The sequence below is a fragment of the Aspergillus candidus genome, assembly GCF_002847045.1.
Source record: "Aspergillus candidus strain CBS 102.13 unplaced genomic scaffold BDW47scaffold_55, whole genome shotgun sequence".
In the NCBI taxonomy this organism is placed as follows: domain Eukaryota; kingdom Fungi; phylum Ascomycota; class Eurotiomycetes; order Eurotiales; family Aspergillaceae; genus Aspergillus; species Aspergillus candidus.
This window is the reverse complement of record NW_020194060.1, coordinates 1-23,573: the sequence shown is the minus strand read 5'-3', so window position 1 is coordinate 23,573 and position 23,573 is coordinate 1. Positions and strand designations below refer to the sequence as shown.

General features: G+C 54.3%; 8 protein-coding genes across 8 annotated transcripts; 3 read left to right on the top strand and 5 right to left on the bottom strand.

The window, feature by feature from the left end:
• Nucleotides 1-781: 781 nt before the first annotated feature.
• On the top strand, nt 782-2,831 carry pigc (phosphatidylinositol N-acetylglucosaminyltransferase). The gene is made up of 2 exons (XM_024819652.1): nt 782-1,133; nt 1,226-2,831. Exons 1-2 carry the CDS (start codon nt 800-802, stop codon nt 2,338-2,340), a joined length of 1,449 nt encoding a protein of 482 aa, XP_024668851.1. The 5' UTR covers nt 782-799; the 3' UTR covers nt 2,341-2,831.
• Nucleotides 2,832-3,019: 188 nt separating this feature from the next.
• On the top strand, nt 3,020-4,877 carry BDW47DRAFT_111355 (putative glycosyl hydrolase, family 18). The gene is made up of 3 exons (XM_024813932.1): nt 3,020-3,628; nt 3,750-4,356; nt 4,443-4,877. The coding sequence occupies exons 1-3, from the start codon at nt 3,256-3,258 to the stop codon at nt 4,798-4,800; spliced, it is 1,338 nt and encodes a 445-aa protein (XP_024668850.1). The 5' UTR covers nt 3,020-3,255; the 3' UTR covers nt 4,801-4,877.
• Nucleotides 4,878-5,387: 510 nt separating this feature from the next.
• On the top strand, nt 5,388-5,966 carry BDW47DRAFT_128645 (uncharacterized protein; the record flags this gene model as incomplete). Its single annotated transcript, XM_024816880.1, has 1 exon — nt 5,388-5,966. One exon carries the CDS (start codon nt 5,388-5,390, stop codon nt 5,964-5,966), a length of 579 nt encoding a protein of 192 aa, XP_024668849.1.
• A 103-nt stretch (nt 5,967-6,069) lies between these two features.
• On the bottom strand, nt 6,070-8,983 carry fluG (extracellular developmental signal biosynthesis protein FluG). The gene is made up of 2 exons (XM_024817980.1): nt 6,407-8,983; nt 6,070-6,322 (listed from the first exon to the last, which is right to left on the bottom strand). The coding sequence occupies exons 1-2, from the start codon at nt 8,757-8,759 to the stop codon at nt 6,093-6,095; spliced, it is 2,583 nt and encodes an 860-aa protein (XP_024668848.1). The 5' UTR covers nt 8,760-8,983; the 3' UTR covers nt 6,070-6,092.
• A 983-nt stretch (nt 8,984-9,966) lies between these two features.
• Nucleotides 9,967-11,511, bottom strand: BDW47DRAFT_133968 (sugar porter family MFS transporter; the record flags this gene model as incomplete). Its single annotated transcript, XM_024817979.1, has 1 exon — nt 9,967-11,511. One exon carries the CDS (start codon nt 11,509-11,511, stop codon nt 9,967-9,969), a length of 1,545 nt encoding a protein of 514 aa, XP_024668847.1.
• Nucleotides 11,512-13,284: 1,773 nt separating this feature from the next.
• BDW47DRAFT_128642 (uncharacterized protein) lies at nt 13,285-14,181 on the bottom strand (the record flags this gene model as incomplete). Its single annotated transcript, XM_024816879.1, has 3 exons — nt 13,285-13,458; nt 13,518-13,749; nt 13,820-14,181. 3 exons carry the CDS (start codon nt 14,179-14,181, stop codon nt 13,285-13,287), a joined length of 768 nt encoding a protein of 255 aa, XP_024668846.1.
• A 1,685-nt stretch (nt 14,182-15,866) lies between these two features.
• On the bottom strand, nt 15,867-16,839 carry BDW47DRAFT_70651 (uncharacterized protein). The gene is made up of 2 exons (XM_024819651.1): nt 16,534-16,839; nt 15,867-16,463 (listed from the first exon to the last, which is right to left on the bottom strand). Exons 1-2 carry the CDS (start codon nt 16,625-16,627, stop codon nt 16,102-16,104), a joined length of 456 nt encoding a protein of 151 aa, XP_024668845.1. The 5' UTR covers nt 16,628-16,839; the 3' UTR covers nt 15,867-16,101.
• Nucleotides 16,840-17,782: 943 nt separating this feature from the next.
• Nucleotides 17,783-22,265, bottom strand: BDW47DRAFT_70540 (putative sensor histidine kinase/response regulator). Its single transcript, XM_024819648.1, has 5 exons — nt 21,450-22,265; nt 21,264-21,402; nt 19,905-21,190; nt 18,127-19,781; nt 17,783-18,064 (listed from the first exon to the last, which is right to left on the bottom strand). Exons 1-5 carry the CDS (start codon nt 21,827-21,829, stop codon nt 17,808-17,810), a joined length of 3,717 nt encoding a protein of 1,238 aa, XP_024668844.1. The 5' UTR covers nt 21,830-22,265; the 3' UTR covers nt 17,783-17,807.
• Nucleotides 22,266-23,573: the final 1,308 nt, after the last annotated feature.

Here is a 23,573-nt window from a genome sequence, read left to right as displayed (position 1 = left end):
CTACCCCCTTTCTCTCACTCTCCCTCCCCCATTATCTTCTCCCTTTACCCTTTCGGTCTCATCTTGAGCGTTTGATACCCGCTGATTATGTTGACGCTCTTGTCGAATGGATAGACTCGGATTTCCCACCTGCTCCAGGCCGGGACATCTGCACTCGTTATTATTGTTGTCGCTGGTGTTTGCTTCTGTACGATCATGGTAATCTTTTTTCTTTCTTATTATGTTTAATTTTGGGTCGGATATGGTGTGCAAATGTTTGTTCTTCCAGAGCCAATGCTGTCGTTTCATAGAGATGGCGAAGGATGATTCGATTTTCCTGGGATAGAAAGACGCGACACATCTGCGCATACAAGAGCATGAGCGAGCGTGATATATTGGATATATTATTTGTTATTTGAATTCAAGAATTATACAGGTAGCGATTTTGGTAGTGTCAGATTTACACCGAGGTTCGGAGTATTGAAGGAAGGATTGACGGTTCGGTGTTGAATCCACCATGCTCTAGATAATCCACATGTAGTAAATCAATACTGACTTGCTATACTAGCTATAGAACATCTAAAATATATACAAATATACAAAAAAATAAAATAAAACAATACTCATCCAAAACAACCCTTGCTACTAACCAAGTAAGTACATGACTAATCCACACGTGGACCAGCCCTTCCATCAATCAATCAATCAATCAGTCAACCCATCCATCCGCGATCAACGATAAACCTCCTCCCTCTCCAATCCAACCAATCCCTCCAGAAATCTCTCCAAACAATGTTAAATCAAGAATGAACCCCAATCGATGCCTTCCCTGCCACCAACAGACTCGTCCTCACCTTCCGACCCCCCGCCCGTCCCCGTCGAGACACACCCCTACCGCACCTCCTTCTCCTCCGCGCTGAGCCCGTCCCGCCTCCCCGACCCGACGCGCCTCGCCCCTGAAGATGCATACTTCGCGCCCGTGATGCGTTCGCGCACGGAGACCAGCTATGATGAGTCTCTGGCGGTGTTGAACGGCGGCGCTGCGTTTGGAGGTGCGGCGCGGAAGGATTTGCGCAAGGTGGGCGGTGGGGCCGGGGGGAGGAGGAGGAAGAGGAAGGGGGCTTGGAAGAAGTTGCTTTGGGTTCGGCAGTCTTGTATGTTTCCTTATATCAATCTCTTTGGTTGGGATTGCGCTGCGCTGCAATGAAAGGAGGAAGAGGAGATGCTAATGGGAAACAATCAACAGATCCAGATAACTACACCGACACCGAAACCTTCCTCGACCATCTCCAGCGCAACCCCCGGGTAAGGCCGTACGACTTCTGGCCGCTGGTGGCCGACTCGACGGTTATCGTGCAGCATGTGTGCTCTGTTGCGATCTTTGTGTGCTGCTTTGTGGGCATCGTGCAGGGTCGGTTGAGTCCTGTGTCGGTTGTGTGCTGGGGGAGTGTTGTTACGGGGATGGGCTGGGTGCTGTGGGATATGTGGTTTTTGAGGGCTCATGGGGAGGATGCGGCGGCGGCGGAGGAGCGCGCTGCGGAGACCGCTGATGATGGGTCGAGTTCGAGCTCGCTGGCTAGTCGGGATGCGGTGGTGCATGGGCTGGGACTGGCCATGTCGGCTGGGGAGCCGGGGCCGCATCGGCAGGGAAATGGCGAGCCGTGCGATCTGGGATCATCGTCGTCACCTCCTCCATCAACTAGCTACGGCAGCGGCCCATGGCCAGCAACAAGCGACGAACTCAGCAAGTCACGCATCCTAACATCGCGCAACCGGCAGCGCCTATCAACCCTCAAATCCGCCTTCCTCATCTACTTCGCACTCCTCGGCCTCAGCCCGATCCTCAAATCCCTCACCAAGTCCACAGCCAGCGACTCCATCTGGGCCATGAGCTGCTGGCTCCTCATAATCAACATCTTCTCCTTCGACTACGGCAGCGGCCAAGGCGCAGGCGCCACCAAGTTCCCCGCCTCCCTCTCAACCAACACCGCCGTAATGGCATCAACCGTCCTCGCCTCCCGACTCCCGTCAACCCCGCACGTCTTCAGCCTCATGCTCTTCTCCATCGAGGTCTTCGGCCTCTTCCCCATCTTCCGCCGCCAGCTGCGCCACGTCTCCTGGACGGGTCACGTGCTGCTGACGCTGGCGCTGGTGATCGTGGCCGGGGGTGCCGTGGGCGTGACTATGCAGGGGGGGCTATTTGCGGCTGTTGTGGGGAGTGTGCTGGGGAGTGTGCTGACGGCGTTGGCGATGGGCGGGTGTAGTTGGTGGTTGTTGAGTTTGCAGAAGTATAAGAATGTGGTGACGGGGCCGTGGGATCCGGCGAGGCCGATTATCAGACGGCATTGGGAGTTGTCGTAATATAATTATCTAATATCGTTTTTTCTTCCCCTGTTGGGTTTTTTTCCCTTGTTAGAGAGTGTCTTGTGCACCTCTATGGAGTAAGAAACCGCTGGTACCACATGTCCCGCCCCGGAGTATTAGTTTATCATACCCCAGCATCTATCGATCCCCTGAGACTGACCGAAACCGAGACCTGTTCCTGTTCCATCCGTTCATCAACATCGACCTTTGTCCCTCAAGCCATAAGCAGCCAGAATAATAAAATCCCAGGATGGTCCGTCTTACTCAGATCACCCATTCAACATTCACACCCACCATTCATTCATTATCTAATATCCCCTGAAGAAATGAACCAAGAATGAAAGACCAGACCCCAAGGCCAAGTATTGAAATATGTGTGATGAGGGGGTGGTTACCTCCAGTGAAGAATGCACACTGGTATGTATACGACACCCTGATTTAGTGTAAAACAGGGAGGTCACACAGGGGGAGGGAACATGGATGGATCAGTTGATGGGGTCATTCTGCATTCATTCATCATTTGGCATTTGTTACCTGCCAAGTTAATAGTGAGAGGTGGGTGAGACTGGGCTGGTCCTGGGATGGAGGTGAGTGTCATGAATGTGTGTCAAGATGGATGAGGTCAGAGGCACTGATTGTCTTGGTGAGGAATGAATGGATACCTACCAGGTATTTATCTAGATCGAGTGAGTGAGTGAATGACGGGGACTATATAAAGGCCGACATTCCTCCTGTTGGGGTTCCTTTCTGTTCTCTTTATCCCTTTGTGTTTGATCTCATCCGGTATAAGAGCCTAGATATCTACATCTTACATTTCACATTTACACACTTGATACTACACACTTACTTACCTACTTACAAAACAACCTACCAACAAACTAACCGTCTCAAGAGCAAGGAGACAACAGAAAAATGCACCTCCCAACCCTCGGGCTCTTCGCCCTCCTCCTCCCCTATGTCTCCGCCCTCCGCTTCGCAATGTACATCGACGAATGGCACACCACCGACCTCCCGGGCAAGGAACACACAGCCGGCATCACGCACGCCATCATGGCCTTCGCCAAGTCAACCCTGTTCAACTCCGACTCCCCCGCCAAATTCGAGCCCTTCGAGCCCGTCGACAGGATGCGCGCGCGCTTCGAGCCAGACACCAAGCTGCTCATCGCCATCGGCGGATGGGGCGACACGGAGGGATTCTCAGCGGGGACGAAGGACGAGGCGTCCAGGGCGCGGTACGCGAAGAATGTAGCCAAGATGGTCGAGGACGGGGGGTTCGATGGTGTTGGTAAGTTTTTTTTTCTTTCTTTACTTCCCTTTTCTTTACTTCCCTCTGTTGTTTTGTATCGGGCTGTCCGCCCTTTCCATCGGTGAAGTAGACGACGATGATAATAACGGGATATGTACAGACATCGACTGGGAATACCCCGGCGGCAACGGCGACGACTACAAGAAGCACCCGAACAGCGAAAAGGTGTCCGAGATCAAGACCTTCCCGCTCTTCATGCAAGAGCTGCGCAAAGCCCTCCCCAAAGACAAGCTGCTCTCCATCGCTGTTCCCGGCAAACGCGGCGACATGATCGCCTTCACCAAGGAGAACGGGTCCAAGATCTGGCCGTCGGTCGACATGGTCAACGTCATGAGCTACGATATGATGAATCGGCGTAATAACGTCACCACGCACCATTCGAGCGTGGCGGGCTCGCTGGATACGGTGCATGCGTACGCGGAGACGGGGCTGGAGCCGGAGAAGATGAACCTGGGGGTGGCGTACTATGCGAAGTGGTTTACGACTGCGAAGGGGGCCGGGTGTGAGGAGAAACCGCTGGGTTGTGAGGTTGTGGCGCTGGAGAAAGAGGATGGGTCGGATGCGGGGACGTCGGGGGTTTTGACGTTTGAGAAGGGCACTATGGGGAAGCCGCCGGGGGAGTTGAAGGAGACGACGGATGGGACGTGTGGGTTTGCGAAGGGCACGAAGTGTCCGAAGGGGCAGTGTTGTTCGCAGTATGGGAGTTGGTATGCTTTCCCAATCCTCTCTTTTTGATGCTCCATTTGTGTTGTTTTTTTTTTTTTTTTACTACGGCATACTGACAACATGATAGCGGCACGACCGACGAATTCTGCCAAGGAGGCTGTCTCTCCGACTACGGCGAATGCAAAGGCAACTCGGTGATCGACTCATGGCGCCGGGCCGAGAAAGATGCCAAGACGGATGAGAAAGCCGGGGGACAGTACTTCTTCGACAAGGAAGTCGATCTGTTCTGGACGTGGGAGACGGTGCCGCTGGTGGAGCGCAAGTTCAAGGATATTATCGACGCGGAGAAGGTCGGGGGTGTGATGGCTTGGAGTCTTGGGGAGGATACGCTGGACTTTGCGCTGGTGGAGGCTATGGCCAAGGGGGCCAAGGCCAGGGCTACGGAGGAGAGAGTGGGTGGGGAGAAGGCGGAGGAAGAGTGCTAGTGATTTTCGATTGAATTGGGTGTTGTCTTGATAGATATCTGATATCTAGTGGCTTTTGTTGCTTTCAGCTTGCTTCGTACGTGGCAATCTTATTGATTCATCTACATCGTATGCAGAGTATACGTAGTGATGCAGGAACCAACTATATACTCATAAACCACCAAAACATCACAAATCCAACTTACCAATATTATATAATCTATTATAAAATAGTATATAATATATAATATATATAATAGAAACAATCAAACAGATGAAACAGACTATCTGCAGGTACCTATGATAAGCTTCCATCAAACACGAGGGTTGATCAGTCGACACTCGGCCAATCAGAGTGGCCGCTCCGACACATGGGCGAGAGATCGGCTCTGATTTCCCTCATTCTATACTCGACTCTATCAACACTTATTTATTCCCCCCCTCTTCTCCTCTCTTCTTTCTTTCTTTCTTCTCGACTCTACTCTACATACTCTACACTCTACACTCTACTGTTCTCTCCATCCTCAGTGTACACCCTACACACCATCTCCAATCCATCCATCTCTCCGCCAAGTATACCCTACTTGAAGTATACAACCACCACAATCATGAACCTCAAATCGTTAACGCTACCTCTCCTCTTGACCCTGACGTCAACAAACGCCCTCGTCCTTCCCAATCCCCCCTACGCTCTCTCCTCCAAGTCAAACCTTCCCTCCTCACCACCCACCAACCACGCCATCGACACCAACATCAACACTGCCTCCACCTCCACCTCCACCTCCACCTCCGATCCTACATCCTCCTCGACAAACAACCCCTCAGTCAAAACCACAGTCCCAATCCCAATCCCCATCGACCATCCAGAATACGATCTCGACAGAATGTCCCTCCCGATACTCAAGTCCACCTTGCAAACCTGCGACGTCGTCTTCGCGGTTGTGGCCCTCGTGCTGCTCGTTCCCGGTCTGGTCGTTGTGTTGGTCAGGGGGTGGAACTATTTACGGAGTTCTCCAGAGGGAGATGTGGAGGGGGAGGCCTTGCTGGGTGGGGGTGGGGTGAAGGGGAAGGGTGGGAGTGTTATGAATCAGATGGAGAATGGGGAGGCGCAGGGGGGTGTCAAGAATGGGAGGATCGGGGATAGGAAGGTTATGGTCGAGGAGGAGGGGGAGGAGGTGGTGGTTTAGCATGGTGTATCTATCATACCTGTTTCTTTTGTTGCTCAGACTGTTGATAATAATATCATTCATAATATTCATACTAATGCCAGTACCAAATGATTGCATTAAACGACACCTTATTCATAATAATGGTTAATACCGCTCAATCAACCACCGTCGTCGCGTCTCTGCGTCCATCGCCCCCAGCCGCTTTCCCTCCAGACGCTTCACGATCAGGTAGTTCTCTACCACCGTCTTGCCCAAGACCTCTTGCAGCGCGGTGTCTTTTTCTAGCTCGTCCAGACTCTCTTGCAGCGAGGTCGGGAGGCGAGTTGTGATCCCCAGGTCTTGGCGTTGGGTGTCTGTTAGGGTTGCTGCGTCGACTATCATTTGTTAGTATCGATGTTCTCAGTCGAGTAGTGTAAGAAAAGGCAGATAGAAAAAAAAAGAAAGAAAGAAGAACATACACAAACAATCCTTGCTGGTCAAAGTATAATCCCCCCTCAACCCCAACACACCCCCCGCAATCACAGCCGCCATCGCAAAATAAGGATTCGCCAGCCCATCCAAACTCTTAATCTCCCAATGCGCCGGCCCAATCTTCCGCAGCGGCGTCTCGCGGTTCTGCGACCCCCACGCTACCCACGTGCTGCCCGCCCACAGACCAGGTCGCACGCGCTCGTAGCTGGCGTCCTGGCTGAACGAGAAGGCCACCAGCGCGCGGTAGTGCGCCAGCATACCCGCCAGGAACCGTTCTTCCACGTCGGGCTCCGCCGGGGAGAGGGACAGGTGGGCGTGTGCGGCGGTGCCGGCTGCGCCGGGGACGGCCCGCGGGTGGAGCGTTGCACGCAGCCCGTGTCGCTCGGCGACCTGCACGACGACCTGGCGTGCGCTGACTAGCGCGTCGACTGCTGCGACGGGTGCCGCCGGCGGAAGGATGAACTCGAATTGGCCCGGGGCGGACTCGGCGTGGAACTGCTGTAGGGGGAGGTCGATCGCTGCGCAGGTCTCGGCGATTTCCTCGAGGATGGGGAGCAGGCGGCGCGTGTCCGGCGTCATCTGCGACCAGGAGTGGTTGGTGACTGCGGGGGTGTACTCGGGTCCGTCGCGGAGGAAGACGACTTCGATCTCGAAGCCGCAGGTCGCGGTTGTGCCGAATGGGCGGAGCTGGTCGACGACTCGCTGTAGCGTGTTGCGCGGGCAGCCGTCGAGAGGCGCTCCGGCTTCGCTCTTCCAGTTGCTGAACACGCTGGCGCTGCGAGGCTGGTCTCCTAGGCCGGCGTTGACGCGCAGCGTGTCCAGGTCTGGCGTCATGTAGTACTGGCCTGTTACGGACCCCTCGGGCGCTACCAGATCGTCCTGCAGCATCCACTGCACGGCGAGGCAGATGCCGATGCGCCGCTGCTGTTGCACAATGCGTGCGAATTCAGCCACAGGGAACATGCGCACCCGCACCGTCGCCGTGTAGTCCAGCCACTGCATCCACACGTACCGGACGTGCGGATTGCGGGCTAGGAAGGCGTCCAGCGCCGCGGCGGGCGAGCGGTTCGACCCCACCGATAGTTTCGAGGTGTCCCCGTCGCGGTAGATCGGGGTCTCGCGCAGGTCATAGAGGCGGTTCGAGTTGTGGAAGAGCATGTTGGCCGCCGCCTGACGCGCCTGCTCGACTGTGTAGTCGCCCTCGCTCACGTACTCTACCAGCACGCGTTCCAGCGCGGCGCGGAACTGGCGGTTGGCCAGCCAGAATGACTCGGGGAAGAAGTGGCCGTCGGTGCTCCAGAGCAGCCGCGTCGAGGGCACCAGCTCCAGGCTCTCGCGTAGGATGCTCTCCTGGGCGTCGCGGCTGACCATGGGGAATACCTCGCCCAGGTCGAGGTAAACGTTGTCGTAGCAGCAGGCGAGGTAGCCTGCCTGGCGCGTGTATGGGTAGGCCGAGTGCAGCAGCACAAAGTCGACCCCGGGGTACTGCGCGATGAGGGGCTGCAGGTGCGCCGGGTTGGCGAGCACCAGGTCGATGTCCGTGTCGCCGAGCCCGGTGTGCAGCTGGAGTGGCTTGTGCACGGGCTGGGGGGAGGTGGCAGCGGTGTCCTGAAGAAGGGTGAGGAGGCAGCGTACGATCCAGTCGTTGAGCGGCTTGTCCTCGACCCGGTGGCCCGGCGTGCGCAGGACGCGTGCGAACGCAGGGAGCAGATAGGTTGCCGCCTCCGCGTCGTCGACGGGCTGCACGTTCAGCCCCGTGCGGTAACAGACGACAGACTTGAAACCCACGACAGCCGGGTCCGCGACGGCTGCGGCGAGCTGATCCTGGAAGCGTTGGCGGAAGGCGTCGAACTGGGCGGCAACCACTGCAGGGCTGTCCTCGTCGACCGGCGGCAGTTGGGCCAGCGTCTGCTGGGCGATGGCCTCGATGCGCACGATACGGCGGGTGGGCGCGGGAGTGAAACGATCGTGCCAGGAGTAGGGCTCGACGTCGGAGTCGGTCATCAGGTCATCCAGCAGCAAGGCGTGGGTGCCCTGCAGGCACTGGCGGACCAGCCCGGGATAGTCACGTCGGACCCAGCGATCGCGGGCGGCGACGAGTTGATCCCAGTCGGCAGAGGGTGTGCCATACAGTTCGGCTAACTGCTGGGCGGCGCGGTGTAGCGGAAGAGCGGAGCGGGCATTGCGGAGGGCCGACCCGTGGGCCTCGGATACGATCTGCTCAAACGGATAGGCAGCGTAGTCGGTAGCAGCATCAGCGGATAACAAGTTGTGGGCGTGGTTGTCAATGAGGGGGTGAGCGTGGATGAGATGGCGCAAGGCGGAGAAGGCCATGACCATGGAGAGTATCAATCTCACGGATCAGATTGGGGAGAGATATAGATGAAGAGAGGAGAGGAGAGGGGGAAGATAGCATGGGTATAGAATAAATAAAGGATGAGGATGAAGCTGACAACTCCCCCAGGCGGGCTCCTTCATCGGGGCACTTCCTGAATGCGGGACGAACACCGGAGCAGCCGTTCGAAGCGGCAGTTTGTACGATCTTACCGAGCACGAACGACAGGCCAAGGTGCATGCTCGACTGATGAGTTGAAGTCGTGAGAAGGCGAGATCGTGATGATTACTGCGCCCTGATTGGCTGCTCCGCGCCTCGCTTGGGTCGTCGACCTTTCCGGATCAGGAAATGTCCACGAGATATGTAGCAGTTTATGCAGCTGAGTCATTCATATGCACAATTCTCCTTTTGTGCTATCTTCACGCCCGAATGGTCACAGCATGCCGTTGGACTGTGGAATAGGGCGAAGACGGGCAGGCCAGACGGGTATGGAGCCATCAGGACCTAGGGTACCAAGATCTCGGTATAGGTTGAGGGGCCATCCACGCCGGATCAAGCTCAGTCCAGCTGCGAAGGCGTCGTGAGGGCAGGCCAGGTCAGTCGTTCAGGATCGGTCGAGGAAATTGACCAAATCGACTCAAGAAAACCCCAGTCATGATAAGGGCGTCTGAGTATCGTCTACCCAGTGGACCATCCAAATGGTGTGGAAGAATCCTGTAAGGATAGACTCCTAGAAAGGGGAGAAATGTGTGGAGGGGATTGTCATAGTAGGCAAGGAGAAATCACAACGATCCATTGACGATATCAACGATGACTGAATTGATGACAGATGATGAGGATGTGAAGTATCAGTATCGGCCGCATACGAAGAAAATGGTATGGTCAGGTGACACGTTGGTCAAGTCGCTCACGAAGTCCTCCTTCAACACGTAGGGACAGGCAGGCGGAGGGATCGCGACATCTCTGGACTCCGAATAAACATACGAATATCGAATATCAAGACACGGACCATAGCCACCCAAAGGAAAAGCACGTTCATATCTATCTAAGATCTCTATTATGGAAGTAGGCGTAAACATTCATTCATCTATCATATTCCACGCATCCATTCGTGGACCAAATGTACATCCCATGGTAACAGAAGAACCGTCATCCGGCAAAAAAAAAAAAAGTGAACAACAAAAGAAACAAAAAATTAAATCAATCATACATTTACATAGTCTCTTTCTCCTCAATGTTGGCCTTGCCCTCCGCCCTGATGAACGCATCCACCTCGGCGGCTTCGCCCTGCGGCAGATGACGCGCCATGTTGACGATGTGCCACGGCGTGGGTGCCTCGCGGAAGACGAGATTCAGCGCCTCCAGGTTGCGGTTCATGGTTTCAGGGAAGAAGAAGTACACCGAGACGGGGATGCAGGCCGAGATGACGGTGAAGACGATGTAGTACTGGTAGCCGATGGTCTCGAGCGCGACGGGGGTGATCATGACAACGACAAAGTTCCACAGCCAATGGTTGGCCGTCGAGATGGCGCTCATGGCCACACGCAGCCGCACGGGCGCCACCTCGGTGCAGTACAAGAAGTTGCCACCCAGGAAGCCGATCGGGTAGAAGGTGTTGAAGAGGAAGATGAAGACGGCCGAGATGATGGACGCGACGCGTGCCTCGCCGAAGCTGTTGGTGATGGACAGCACCATCATGCACACGCACATACCCGTGCCCGAGATGATGAACACCTTGCGCCGGCCCAGCCGGTCGATGACGGCGAACGAGATGAAGGAGCAGAGGAATTTCCACGTCATGGCGCAGGACGACAGGATCCGCGCCAGGTCCGACGACATGTTAAGATTCTCCTCGAAGATGGTGCTCACATACGTCGAGATGAGGTTACCTCCGCACATCTGCTGGAAGAACTGCAGCGCGATGCACAGGCAGAACCGGTACGCGAGCCGCTCCTCGTCCGGCTTGCCGGGCTTGAAGATGTCCATCAGCCGGGCCGAGTCGGCCGTCACCTCGAGACTGGTTTGGATGCCGGCAATCTCGACGTGCGTGGCCTCGTCGTCGGCCGAGGTGCCCTTGTAGGCGGCAAGCGAGACTGTAGCCTCCTCGATGCGGCCGACGCGGACGAGCCACCGGGGGGACTCGGGCAGCAAGAAGACGGCGAAGACGAGGACGACGGAGAAGGCCATGGAGATGGCCAGCGGGATGCGCCAGGCCAGGGGTCCCGCAATCTTGCTGCAGCCGAAGTCGATCCAGTTGCAGAGGGCGTAACCGAGACAGATACAGATGCCGTCGACGATGACATGCTGGCCGCGGTGCTTGGCCGAGGTGCTCTCCGACTGCCAGACCGGCACCGCCACCGAGAGCTGACCGACGCCAATACCCAGGATGACGCGTCCGACAGAGAACTGCTCGACGCTGTAGGCGGCGGTCTGGAGGAGTTGGCCGACGATGGTGAGGATGGCGCCGAGGAAGACGGTCTTGCGGCGGCCAAGCCAGTCGCCCATCGAGGTGCAGGAGAGGGAGCCGACGAGCGCCCCTAATTGGAAGGCGGCAATGACGGCACCCTTACCGGTGCTGTTGGTGGCTTTCTGGCCTCCCTCGGTGTTGATAGTATCGATCTCGGGGAAGACCTCGACCCAGCCCGGCAAGGTGGCCAGGGGCCCCAGGCCGGACTGATTGTAGCCATAAAGGATGAAGGCAGGGGCTACAATGAGAAGAGCCTGCGCCATGCGCAGGGCCTTTCCGTAGAACAACATCGTCACAGCCGGGTGGGAGGAGGGAGTATGCCGGAGGGAGGAAAGGGGGAAAGGTGGGAAGAGAAAGAAGAAACGACGAGAATGGCGGGGGAAAAGTTTTATTTATCCCCAGGAACTTGGGAGGCCATCGGAGCCTGGAGACCCCGCAAGATTGGCCTCGTGGTGGGATCCTAAAAAATCAACTAAACCGACCAAGTGGACTTGGATACAGCCAGACAATTAGGGCTCGCCGTGATTCGAATGTCGGTATCCACCCCGGGCCGGGGCCGAAACCTATGACGGTCAGAAAATTCGGAAAGTCGAGAGAAAATCCCGCACTTGAGGAAAGAGATTGACAACGACGACCATGGACAAACTGGATCCATTAGTCAAATTAATTTCTGGAGAAGACAGAAAAGATCCAGGTGGAGAAGTCTGTAACATGACCCAATATCTTTACCGAGAGAACATCCTTACCGAGAGAAGCATACGGGTTAGTTTACTAGTAATTCAGGGTCGCGTGCTGATTGCGTACAGCCGAGACAGAAAGAATCGGTACATCCGAGTCAGAGAATTTTTTTTGAATCCAACCGACCCTCCTCTCTTCTTTCGCTTGGGAATCGGTCGGCAACGGGATGTTGGGCCCTCGCAAGGAAAGCGAAAATCGGCCCCTGCCTGTCTAGGGCTCAGTCGTCGTCCTCGGAAGGATGAGCTGTTGTTTAAGCCGTGTCGGGATGTGGGAACAGCCAATGATATGACTCGCCGAGGTCAACCGACTCCACAATACACACTAAAATCAAGGCTTATCTGGTCTTGACCTGCGCCTCCACCATGGGGGAATGAGCCAAGACGCCGCCCAAACCGCCGCTCGTGGCACACGACCAATTCATCTGCGGGGTGCTCCGACATTGTCCGGCGGGATACTATATTGTAGGGCATCGATTTGTAAGACAAACACCAGAGTAGGAATGGTTGAGCAGTCCGCGAGTCCGTTGACCCTACGGCCAAAAAAGGAGCCAAGAAAGGGGAAAGAAAGGGTCCACTACTGCCGACAGGAAGCGGCCACGAACAAACTCCGAGGCAGTTCCGGGGCAAACCCGTGTTCATAATGGGGCTTCTCACCTAACGAACATGGTTTCTACAACTACAATTCAACGGTTAGCACCGGTTCGAAATTGACTTGGGAGATTGCTGTTTCTATTACCCAGGTTCAAGGACTATTAGACCGCCTAATTGCTCAGATTTCACCCAAGCGAGATGGCGAAATCTTTCCCCGATGGCGTTAAATTGATCAACATGACACTAGGAAGTTTCCGGGGTATAGTGTGGTGACTCTTGTCGACGAGCTGGATGAGATGACGACAGTGAGACTGGGGGAGTGGAGAGATGGAGAGATGGATTGGAAAGAGATCTAGAATTGCAGGAGATGCAGTCGAAATGGCCAGTGGTCACGCGACACCATCAGCTTCTGCACAACCACTCTTTCTGTCACTCTCCAGAACTTGATGTTAAGATTTTTCTATTTACAAAGTACTGTTAAATTCGACGCAGGCCGTCGCAGTAATTCCAGCAGTGGGTCTTGACATTCGAAGCTAAACAAGTAAAAGGCTACAAAGTAAGCGCTTAAACCAGCCCCATCCCTATCCATATCCAGTATTCCATATCATTGTAACCTCCAGCATACGCCGTTTCCAAACTCAAGCCTAATCATATTCAAGTTTCCATTTGCCGTGACCTAAACGTAAGTCCGTTCAACGCCCATGACAACGCCATAAAGGGACCACGAGCTTCCAGTTAGGATGTATCACCGGTAGGGTTGCCCAGATACCACTCGGCAAAATCTTTCAGTGCCAGGGCAGTCTCGTCGCGCAAGTTGTACAGGTCGGTACAGCCCAGAATTAGACGTTCACCATCAAAGTAGCCCTCGATCACACGTCCGCGCTTGCCCAGGAAGGAGATGAGTAAAACCTGTACAAGCACAATCAGCGGTTCGTCGACGAATTCAAGAAACGGAAAAGAGACAATACCGGTGCGACCATATGGTGCAGAAAACGCCGCTTCCTCATCTGGCCCAACATTATGCGAAGAAGAATCAGCAGCTCTCCACGAAGCAAGTGCTGATTCTTCCCCTCGAGGCCATTGTAGATGACCGCCTTGGAATGGGGAAATTCCCCTCCTCGGATGTCTGTCAGATGGAAAGTCCCAAACTCCGGCTTCTCATATCCATAAACGCTCTTGTAAGGGGTGTAATCGCCAACGCTAACCATCATCAATGTTTGGAATTGGCTTGGGTTCAAGGGGACCGAACTCGGCATAGAGGGGCACTCACCCTTTCGTGGACCACGGCGTGACGGCCTCTCCAACTAGGGTGAAATGAAAAGTATAAGACGTGAAGCTGACTTCTACCTGATGGGCACGGTCCACAGGGCGTGAAAAACAGGTATCCTCGTCGTCAAACACCTCGTGGAGCTCGTTCAGTTCCTCATCCTCCGGCTCCGGGAGTTCAGAGTGCGGTAGGAAGAAGAACGGCTTGCGGGCTGACGTCCCATGGAGAGACATTGGCTTGAGGTCAATTTTCAGTTCCTTCAGCTGAGACATATCCAGTTCATGGATGTGAAGAGCCTCGATCTTGGCCTCCATCTCCACCAAGACCATGCGTCGCTCGAGATGCTCGGGCCGTTCCTCGGCCATGTTTTGCGCTCGGATACTTGAATTCAATCTAGGGTTTCCTATCTGCTGGTGAACAAAATGAAAGGGAAGACTAAGTAGCGAAAATGAATATCTTTCGTATTTTATATCCCGAGTTTTTCGAGGTATAGAAGATGAAATGGTGAGGTAGGGGGGTTGCAGTTGGCGTTGTTTTGATTTGGACCAGTTACCGGGCGACAAAGACTACCAGTCTTGAACAGTCACTATTCACTAGATACCACCATTCACCATCCAATGCATCACAAATCAACAATGAATGTCTTGAGACACTGACGAGGTACAATTATTATATTAGCAGTACCTGGATGGTAGCTGCTTATCAACTGCCCACATTCACTAATTAATGTAAAGAATCCCAAGACTTGATTTACTTATCATCCAGTATGTCATAGATCAGTGATGAATATCTTGATATAATATCTAGATAGATTGGTAGTATCTGGATAGTAGTCACTCAACTGCTCACATTCTCCTTTGTACTAGTGAATGCAAAGGATCAGGCAAAGTCATGATTCAAAAACTACTTCTACTGCTAAGAACCTAATCAATTTCTGATGTCAGGTAAGCTATTCAAGTACCCATACTGATTAACAAGCTAATCTTTTCTGTGAGCCCATTTGAGCATTGCTTGACCATACACAGTAGCCTTGTAACAATGAGCGACCTCCCAACATCAACCCCTCAATCACCCAAGGAGTGGCACTAGCATGTATTTTGTCAACTAGTAGCCAGTCAGTTAGGGAGGCTAAGTTTCTTCTTCCTTCCCTCCCCCTCCGTTACACGTAGCTTGGCCTTCTGCCATCAAGCCCCGTTGAGGGCCTCAATAGAAATCTAGGAGCGTTTGCTCCTTTTGTTTGCGATTGTTTCCATAACCAAGATTGTTTCCATGCGGTTGCCGCCAGGATGTACTAGCAGCTTGGCGGTGGATACCGGCAGAATCTTGTATATCAAACAAAAGTGGGCCCGTAACCGTGCTTCTACCTATAACAACAATCTTCCCCACAAGTCCTTCTTGATCTTCATCATCCTTTTGCATGTTTTAGTGTGTTCTAACAGGTTCCATATAAGAAGTCGTCAACCAGCTTGAAAACACTACAATTGACCTTAACCCGGATGGCTAAACTCTACCTACAGACTCCAATCCGGAAGCCGCGCAGCGACGATGCTGCGACGCTCAAAAGCTCCGTGGCATAAACCACTCCCAAAGATTCCCTCAAAGTTGAAAAAGATGAGCCATCATCTTTCGACCCAGATACCCCCATCTTGCGGGAATTGGTGAGCGTCCTGCATTCGCCAACTATCGACGAGCAGATTGTGAACATTGGTCTGGCCACCTTTCTCGAAGCAATTACCCTGCACTTTTACCTGTCCATCAGTTAGATTTTACACTACATACTGCGAGTTTGTGACAATGGGCGGCATCCCAGCGTCAACCCCTCAAACCCCCCAGGAGTGGCACGACCATGTAGCCCAGCGAAATCTTGCCGATAGAACCATTTACAGCCTCGGCCTCTCAAATGGAAGATGAACGGTCTCAATACCGTTTAGTTCGAAGCAAGGACGGACAGTTACATTTGCGACCGTTCTAGAAAATCCAGCATCATCATAGAGGTCACCCCTGTTACCAGGGCCCACAACCTGGTGCAGTGTTGATGTTATATGTAGTCACAACCATATGTTCCAGGACCGAATTTAGATATACGTGATGGTTGGCGAATACAACCAAGACTACATCGACTATCTCAACGACCAGCCTTCTTCCACCTCACACCGTTGTGGTGCGTCGTTCTTAACCATGCACCAAGATTGTCCGTGGAATACACCGAAAGCGCAGCACATGTGCGAACTGGGGCCCCTTCTGCTGGTCATCACCATGCGAGCCGATGCGGAGGGTCAGAGAGACTAGTTGTGCACGGGGATGGTAAAGGTTGCGGGGGAGGAAGGGAAGAATGGACTGATCGCAGCGCTGTATTTCCTTGTGATCTCATTGAATGAATACATATAATGTGCTTCCCTTGCTCTTGCCTGGGAGCACTTCCAAGTAGATGTAGCCTTAAATATCACCTGACACAGGTTATCCTTTTTCCTTCTTTCGTTCCCTCCCTTTAAATGTGGCCAGGTAGTGTTTTCTCTGCCGCAGTCAAGCCCACAAAAGGATGCAATAGTTTGGGGGTATCGTCTTTGATCAGCTAACAATCCAATGGACTCTGGGATACCCTGTCCCAGTGATAGACACTTACCCCTTCGGTGCATGATCAAGTATTCTGTGAGATTCTGTGAGATTCTGTGGGTCTCTATGGGGCTCTGTGTAATGATAGAAAGGGGCTTGGTAACCTCTTTGTGTAATGCTAAAGTGAAACTGAAAAGTCCCACATTTTTGTTCTCTTCTTCCCTTGCCCTTGACTTTGTCTTCCAGGCGTGCGTACATGATTGCTAGTAATTGGACAGTATTAATATCGTTGTTGGAATAGGAATCATTACTTTGAAAAGATTAAATTTGAGTTGATAATGGTGGAAGCGGGGGGCGAAGGCTTTCCTTTCATCAATGAACGAGACTCCCCAATAAAAAGCTATTGAGAACCTAGCCCTGTTAGTAGTAGCAGAGGTGCTCGGGGTGAGCAGGAATATACTCCAATAGATCTATCAGAACAGAAGGGCCCAACAAGATGATCACACCTATACCGGATCCTAGGCAAGAGCGAGGGGGCCACATAGCAACACGTATGGTGCCACTTGAGCGGGTCTAACTCCTGGGATTGAAAAAGACGGCTAGTCAGCACTGTGCTGATTCAACAACCTTGATGGTATTACGTAGTTTACCTTCATGAAAACTTGACATGAGGTGTTCATCACGATTGTCGACGACTGAGGCATACAACCAGGCAACATGTCAGCTGACCTGGGGTGTTCTTTTCCACATCAATTGTTATTTTGGACTCTTCATGCTTTTTACAGCTATTCGCAACCTGTCCATAGCTTCAAGAATCATCAATATTATCATTGTTTTGGCCGTTTTCATCGGTCATTGATCATAATTTAGCCTACCATGGGCGTCCTATCTAATCCTTCCCACAAGATCAATATATATCCCCTATTCCCAACCCAGACAGTGAGCCATACATCCAACAATAGCAAGGTCTGCTTAACTTCACTCCAGCCTGATAACGAACCATGGTAGATATATACACTGAATGCTCGGGTTGAATATAGGTTCGTACAGCCACGATCAAACAAAACAACTATATATCACAACCCAGGAAGGAGAACAACTTAAACCCAAAAAGAATAAGCAGCGACGGCCAGGGTATATATTCAGCCTACGAAGAGGAGGAAGATGAGAATTGGCTGCATCAGTGCCATGATAGTACGGTACGTGGCAAAAGTTTCAATCAAAATTTCTATTCAATCTATAAATTCAAGCCAACGTGGGTATCATCAAATCGTATCACATCAATCCATCCGTCCAGATACACAGTGGAGGTGTAAGACACAAGGTCAACACAACTCTCCCGCCTTGAACGCCAGCGTCAAGGTTTGCACCACGAATGGAACAACATAAACGAATAGAAGAAGACAAGAGAACAAGAGACCAGGAGAAGAAGGCTAAATCAAACACACATCTGCAACCGCGGCTCCCGCAATCCCACCACCTCCCACTCATCCAACAACCGAGAAACCTCCTTAAAGGACACAGGCTTCGTCAGAAACAGGTCGACACCGGACATGAGTGCCTCCGATTCATCCTTGGAGCTGCTGAGCCCCGTCAGGGCAACGATCGTCGCGCCAGGACCCTCGCCTCGCTCCTTCTCGAGTGCACGGATGGCCCGCGTTGCCTCGAAGCCGTCCATAACGGGCATCGACATATCTTGTACAATCGGTCAGTATCGAATGAGACGATATTTTGAGACAGAAAGAGGAAGAACATACCCATGAATATGATGTCGTAGTTTTCCGGGAGCTGTTCAACAGCTTCCACGGCAACTTGGCCGTTCTCGGCGCTGTGAAATGTCGACAGATGCCGCTTTTTCATGAAAGTGAGCATCAGGTTCAGATTGATGCTGTTGTCATCGACGACGAGGACCCGTGGCGACCGGTGGTTCTTGGTCGCCAGGTCAGCCTGTAGAGATGGCAACGCGATGACCGGGACTGTCGCCTCGACGACGGTCTCTGACGCCGCTGAGCTGCCGACCGAGGAGGCAAAGCCGGAATCGGTGGACAACCCCATTGATGAGTCGGATATATCGCTGGGCTGGCTGCGATTGTGCGGGCGGTGAGGGAGTACAACCGTGCCGACCACGGGGGCCTCATGATCGAGGCAGCGGCGTATGGAGCGCGCCAGCTTCTGCGGGCCGCACGGGAGGCGCAGCTGGCTGACGGAGCTGGCGGTAGACAGCCACTCGGGTAGTGTAATCTTGTTGCCGACGGTCCGGTTGCACAGGAGGAGGAGGGGCGGGAGCGTCGCCGACCCGGCGTCGGACGTAGCGGCCAGCCCTTCCTCGTCGGCCACAGCCATGTCTACGGCCATGCTGGACCAAGACACCAGCTCCAGCCCGTACCAGTCGGTCAGGTAGCGCGCGATGGGGGACCACCGCGGGTGCGCAGCGGCCACAGTCGGCTCCACCCCGATGATGGCGACCCGACGCCCCGCGTGCGAATCCCGCAGCGGCACGCTCTCGCTCCGCAAGGGCGTCTTCTCTCGCATAATTGGGGATGGCAGATTGGGACCATCTTCCGCCAGCCCCGCCTCCGCGGGAGTGGGTCGCTCAAATGGTAGCGACACTCGAACGGTGGTCCCCTCGCCCGGTCGACTGTGGATGCCGATGCTGCCTCCCAGCGCCTTGACTAGACTTCGCACGATGGACAGCCCCAGCCCCGTTCCCACGGCGAGCGTATCCTCCTGCGCAAATGGCGTGTAGAGTCGCCCCCGCAAAAATTCTTCCGAGATGCCCTTGCCGGTGTCTGTCACCGTCAGCGTCACAACCTCCTCACCAGTCCTAGGCCGATGCAAGTGACGGTCCGACGCGTCATCCACCGCCAAGTGCAACGAGACCCGACCTGAATCGGTATACTTCATCGCATTCCCGAAAACGTTCATGATGATCCGCCGCAGGGCGCCGGGCTGCGTCTGGTAAAGCCAGTCGTTTTGGGCGATATCCACAACCACCTCTACTCCGCCGCCTGTGACCACCGGGATACACTCCTCGGCGCCCGGAGACGCCGTGGGCCCCGGGAGATCGGATGGGGTGGTCGATTTCTGGCCGTACGAGTGGCCCAGGCAGACACCCTCCACCACCTCTTCCGCCAAGATCGCCATATCAGTGGCCACATAGGTATCCAAGCGCGAGGACATCTGGTGCATGGGTTTGAAATCGGATTGGGATGTGTTGCGTTGCTTGTGTCGCCAGGTGCGTTCCAGGGAGACGATCTTGCTAAAATCTAGGACTTGATTCATCGTGTCGAGCAATGTCCGACCGCAGGCGTTGATGGTTTCTAATAAAGAGTCCTGGAATTCGTTCAGCTCGGTGCCTTGTAAAAACTCGGCGGCCGCGAGGATCCCGTGTAGGGGACTTCGTAATTCGTGACTAGAGGGGGGAATTAGCCTTATCGATCAATGTGGGACGCGGTGGTCATGGCGAAAGCAAATAGACTACCAAGACGGAACAAAAAAGAAAGGGTAAAAGGAAACGAGAAAAGAGAAGACATACGAAATACTCCCGATGAAATCCCCCTTCTGCCGATCCGAAATGAGAGATTGGACGCGACTGCACTCCGCCATAATGGACGACCCAAACCCGATAACGGCGCTGAGTTCGACGTCCGGACTGAAAACCCGAGTCTCCTCGGTGTTCCAGCAGAAGCAGCCAGCAAACCACTGCGAATTGGCTGGGTTCCACAGCGGAACGAACATAACCTGCGACGCGCCGGGGAAGTACCGGTTCAACATGGCGTTCTCGGTGACCTTCCACTTCTTCGGGCCCTTGCCCGGCTCTGTCGGTTTCGTGGCGCGCGAGGCGCTCCGCCGAGGGGAGCGCTCGTCGTCTGAACTCGAGACCATCCCGTCCTGATGGAAGGACCATAGCCGGCCCTTGCTGTGGCGGTGGAGTATTTGATGCAGGAAGCCGTTGGCGAGATTGGATGCCGGGTACAGGGCCCTCGAGCCGGGTCGCGGGGCGAACGGTTCATCGTTGGTGGAGATGGCCAGGACCGGAGCTGGAGCGCCGTCGAGTGACTCGCCGGCGGCATCGATGTCACCCATCGGGCTGTGGCCGGCGTCGAGGAAGATGACGCCCCCGTCGCCGCTTAGCTCCAGACTCTCTCGGAGCAGATTAGCAGCCCGTCGGAAGGCCCACGTATTCCCCTGGGACTCGTCTACCCCAGTTTGGCGGGTACCAGCCCACCAATCGGGCAACGGGGTGTTTAACCCCGAGGAGGACTCGGCCCGGCATTCCGATACCGAGCTGACGGAGCGGGCATCGCTGCTGCGGGACGGGGACCGTCGACTGCTGTGCGATCGTCGGTGGGACGGCCCCTCGAAGCTGTGCCCGGAGTCTACGGACAAGTGATTGCGGCGGGTGTGGGAGGGGGGCGGGGTCCCCAGGCCGGGAGCGACACTGGGCGCCGAAGCATTGTCCACGAAACTGGAGCTCCCTTCCACGAAATAGCTCAAACCGCGCGAAACCCGCGCGGCACGGCGGCCCTCGGACGCCTGCCGGCTGACCTTAAGGTAGTCCATGACGAGGGAACTCAGCGTTCCAAGGGTCTCTCGCTCGCTAGCGTCCAAATCCTCCCGGGGGCGGGGATCCAGCACAAAGATGGTCCCGATGTTGAGGTTGGCCTCCGTGGTGAGCGGGGTCCCCGCGTAGAAGCGGAAATGCGGCTCGCCCTTGACGAACGGCAGGTCCTGGTAGCGCTCGTTGGCGGCGAGGTCGCTCACCACATTGCAGCTGTACAGCTTGCGCGATCGGTCCGACGCCGGCAGAGCGATGGTGTCCTAGTGGCTTGGTTAGAACGGAGTTCCCCGAGGCCTGCGTGCGTCGGAAAGGAAAAAAAAAGAGATCCCTTACCATGCACATGAACAACGCACTCGACGATAGCGTCTGGCAGCCGCTCCAGAGGCCGCCTTCCAGGGATTCCAGATCATCATCCCCCCGGCGAGTCTGCCCTGCTTGGGCGATGATGTGCTGCGAGTTTCGATCGGAGACACTAGATGGTTAGCATGGCCCGCGCGCGGCGTGGGTACGCGAGCCTACCTGATCAGGACCCGTTCCATGTTCAAGCGTAGTGCCGCCAGCTGTGCGAACGAAGTGAGGGTGGCATTGGCGTCGCCTAATATGAGCTCCTCGGGTAGCACGGAGCTGCGGTCCGCGGGGGGCGACGACATGGACGGGAAGTAGGGAGAGGACGGGGACAGCTGCGGGCGATGCGCATTGTCGGCCGGCGCCTGCGCCGGCGGTGTCAACCGTGGTGACCCTGTATGCGGCGACGGGATGTCTTCATCCAACGACAAGGAGGCGTTCTCGTCGATCGTGGGGAAGGAGCGCTTCGGGCGAAAATAGCGGTAGACCTCGCGGGCCCGACGGCTAGAGGTATGATCATTGTCTCTCCGGCGGGTGGTCGTCGCAGAAGCCATTGCGTAAAGCGTGAGAAGATGGGAGTGGAAGGAGAGAAGAAGTGACGATGGAGGAGCGAGATAGGAAAACGAGTTCGCGGTCCATAGACCCGTGGGTGGCGCTGCTCGTGGCTCACTCCACACCTCGGTTGATACAATCTCCTCTCTTGTTCAGGCCACGCCGGACTAGAAGTGATTTGAACTAAAGACGTCCAACTTCGAATTGTCAAAAATAGATTGCCTCGACGAAGTCAATCAAAAAACAAGATGGTTGAGGAAAGAGAGAAAGAGGGAATTGGCCCCGATGGTCTTTAATATGGACGGATGAGCCAGGCGACGGCAGTGGGGACGAAACCAATCAATCTGGTGGGACAGGCACACTGGAGACAGCATGAATTGAATTGATTAACTGTCATTTCCAATCAGATCCGGACCATTCCAGCAAAATCAAGAGGGTGTCAATCACCAGGTAGGTCATCACCCGGGAGAACCACCAATAGAAGTGACACCGGATCAGGAACGAACAGCCAGCCACAGAAGCAATAACACCCTCGCCTGGCAGGTATAGAGGTAGGATGAGGTCAGTTTGGCCAAAGCAGGGAAAAAAAAAAAGATTTAATGGAATTGATTCCACGAACGGGAATACTTCATTAAATTGGATTGTTGATGTGGAACCCCACTTTTTTCCTTAATTATTCTTTAAATTTCCCTGTCTGACCCTGGACCAGATATACAGATGATTTGGATGAACCAGCTGATTCTCGCCAATCAGAGGGGCCTTATTCCAGGTGAGATGGTCCGCTCAACTTGACTGGCTTGAAAGATAGCCCGAGTATTAGAGGTAGATGGAGAGAGTGTGTGAGAAGGACAGAGAGAGAAAGGAAAGAGAAAGAGATGGACTCTCAAGAGCCCATCAAGGGAAGACGCCCCTTGGAATTGATGAAATCGCAACTGCAAACCGGATTGAAACCTGAGAAATGCGGCCAATACCGGTTTTGCTGCTTGGCGCCAACCGCTATTCGGAAACCCTACCAGCGAATCAGCGGCTGTATGGAGCCCCGTTCCAGCCACTCGCAGCCTGCGTAGTGATGACTCAGCTCATTCTTGGTGCCTGAGGTGTAGATATCTTTTTTCACAGATTACTACAGTAGGCTACTGGAGAAGATATCTACGACGGGATACATCGATCAAGTACGGAATTGATCTCACTTCATGTTCAAAAGCACGCTGGCAGTCCCCTCGTTCCTGAGAGCAAACACCACCGACTATTATGTACGGCTGGACCAGGGTGGTCTCTGGACCGTCCAGGCGGGGCATCCACCCTCCCGGAACGCGCAAGGATCGACCCCTCTCGATTTCTCGGACACCTAATGGCCGGTCTAGATTCTCAGTCCCTGATTCGCGGCAAAGTGGCCCGTGGCCCGTGGCTGGCGCCTCCATCACCGCCACACCGGATGCCTGCGGTCTCATGCGGACCACATCGTCATAGTTGCAGAATTTAAAACCTTTCCATCAGTCGTCGCCGAACCGTCCACATCCGCGCGCGCTTGCCGTACATATACATGGGAATCGTAAACAATAAAGCCCCTAGTTGGATGCCCCCCAGCGTCAGAAAGACTGTCCGTGATCCTTGGGCGTCCAACCAGTCGACGATGAAGAGCGAGAATACCAGGCCGTGAAATACATCTGCGATCGGTTAGTTGGACATCATGGCAGAAGAAATTGAATAAAATAGAGACAGAGGAAGGTACAAAAGGAAAAAAAA

Coding starts and splice junctions, on each gene's coding strand:
- pigc (XM_024819652.1), top strand. CDS start 800: ATGCCTTCCCTGCCACCAACAGACTCGTCCTCACCTTCCGACCCCCCG. Junction 1,134..1,225: donor GCTTTGGGTTCGGCAGTCTT/GTATGTTTCCTT, acceptor AACAATCAACAG/ATCCAGATAACTACACCGAC.
- BDW47DRAFT_111355 (XM_024813932.1), top strand. CDS start 3,256: ATGCACCTCCCAACCCTCGGGCTCTTCGCCCTCCTCCTCCCCTATGTC. Junction 3,629..3,749: donor CGGGGGGTTCGATGGTGTTG/GTAAGTTTTTTT, acceptor GGATATGTACAG/ACATCGACTGGGAATACCCC. Junction 4,357..4,442: donor TGTTCGCAGTATGGGAGTTG/GTATGCTTTCCC, acceptor ACAACATGATAG/CGGCACGACCGACGAATTCT.
- fluG (XM_024817980.1), bottom strand. CDS start 8,759: ATGGTCATGGCCTTCTCCGCCTTGCGCCATCTCATCCACGCTCACCCC. Junction 6,323..6,406: donor GACCAGCAAGGATTGTTTGT/GTATGTTCTTCT, acceptor AACAAATGATAG/TCGACGCAGCAACCCTAACA.
- BDW47DRAFT_70651 (XM_024819651.1), bottom strand. CDS start 16,627: ATGTACGCACGCCTGGAAGACAAAGTCAAGGGCAAGGGAAGAAGAGAA. Junction 16,464..16,533: donor CTTTAGCATTACACAAAGAG/GTTACCAAGCCC, acceptor AGAATCTCACAG/AATACTTGATCATGCACCGA.
- BDW47DRAFT_70540 (XM_024819648.1), bottom strand. CDS start 21,829: ATGGCTTCTGCGACGACCACCCGCCGGAGAGACAATGATCATACCTCT. Junction 21,403..21,449: donor ATGGAACGGGTCCTGATCAG/GTAGGCTCGCGT, acceptor CTAACCATCTAG/TGTCTCCGATCGAAACTCGC. Junction 21,191..21,263: donor GTGCGTTGTTCATGTGCATG/GTAAGGGATCTC, acceptor CCAAGCCACTAG/GACACCATCGCTCTGCCGGC.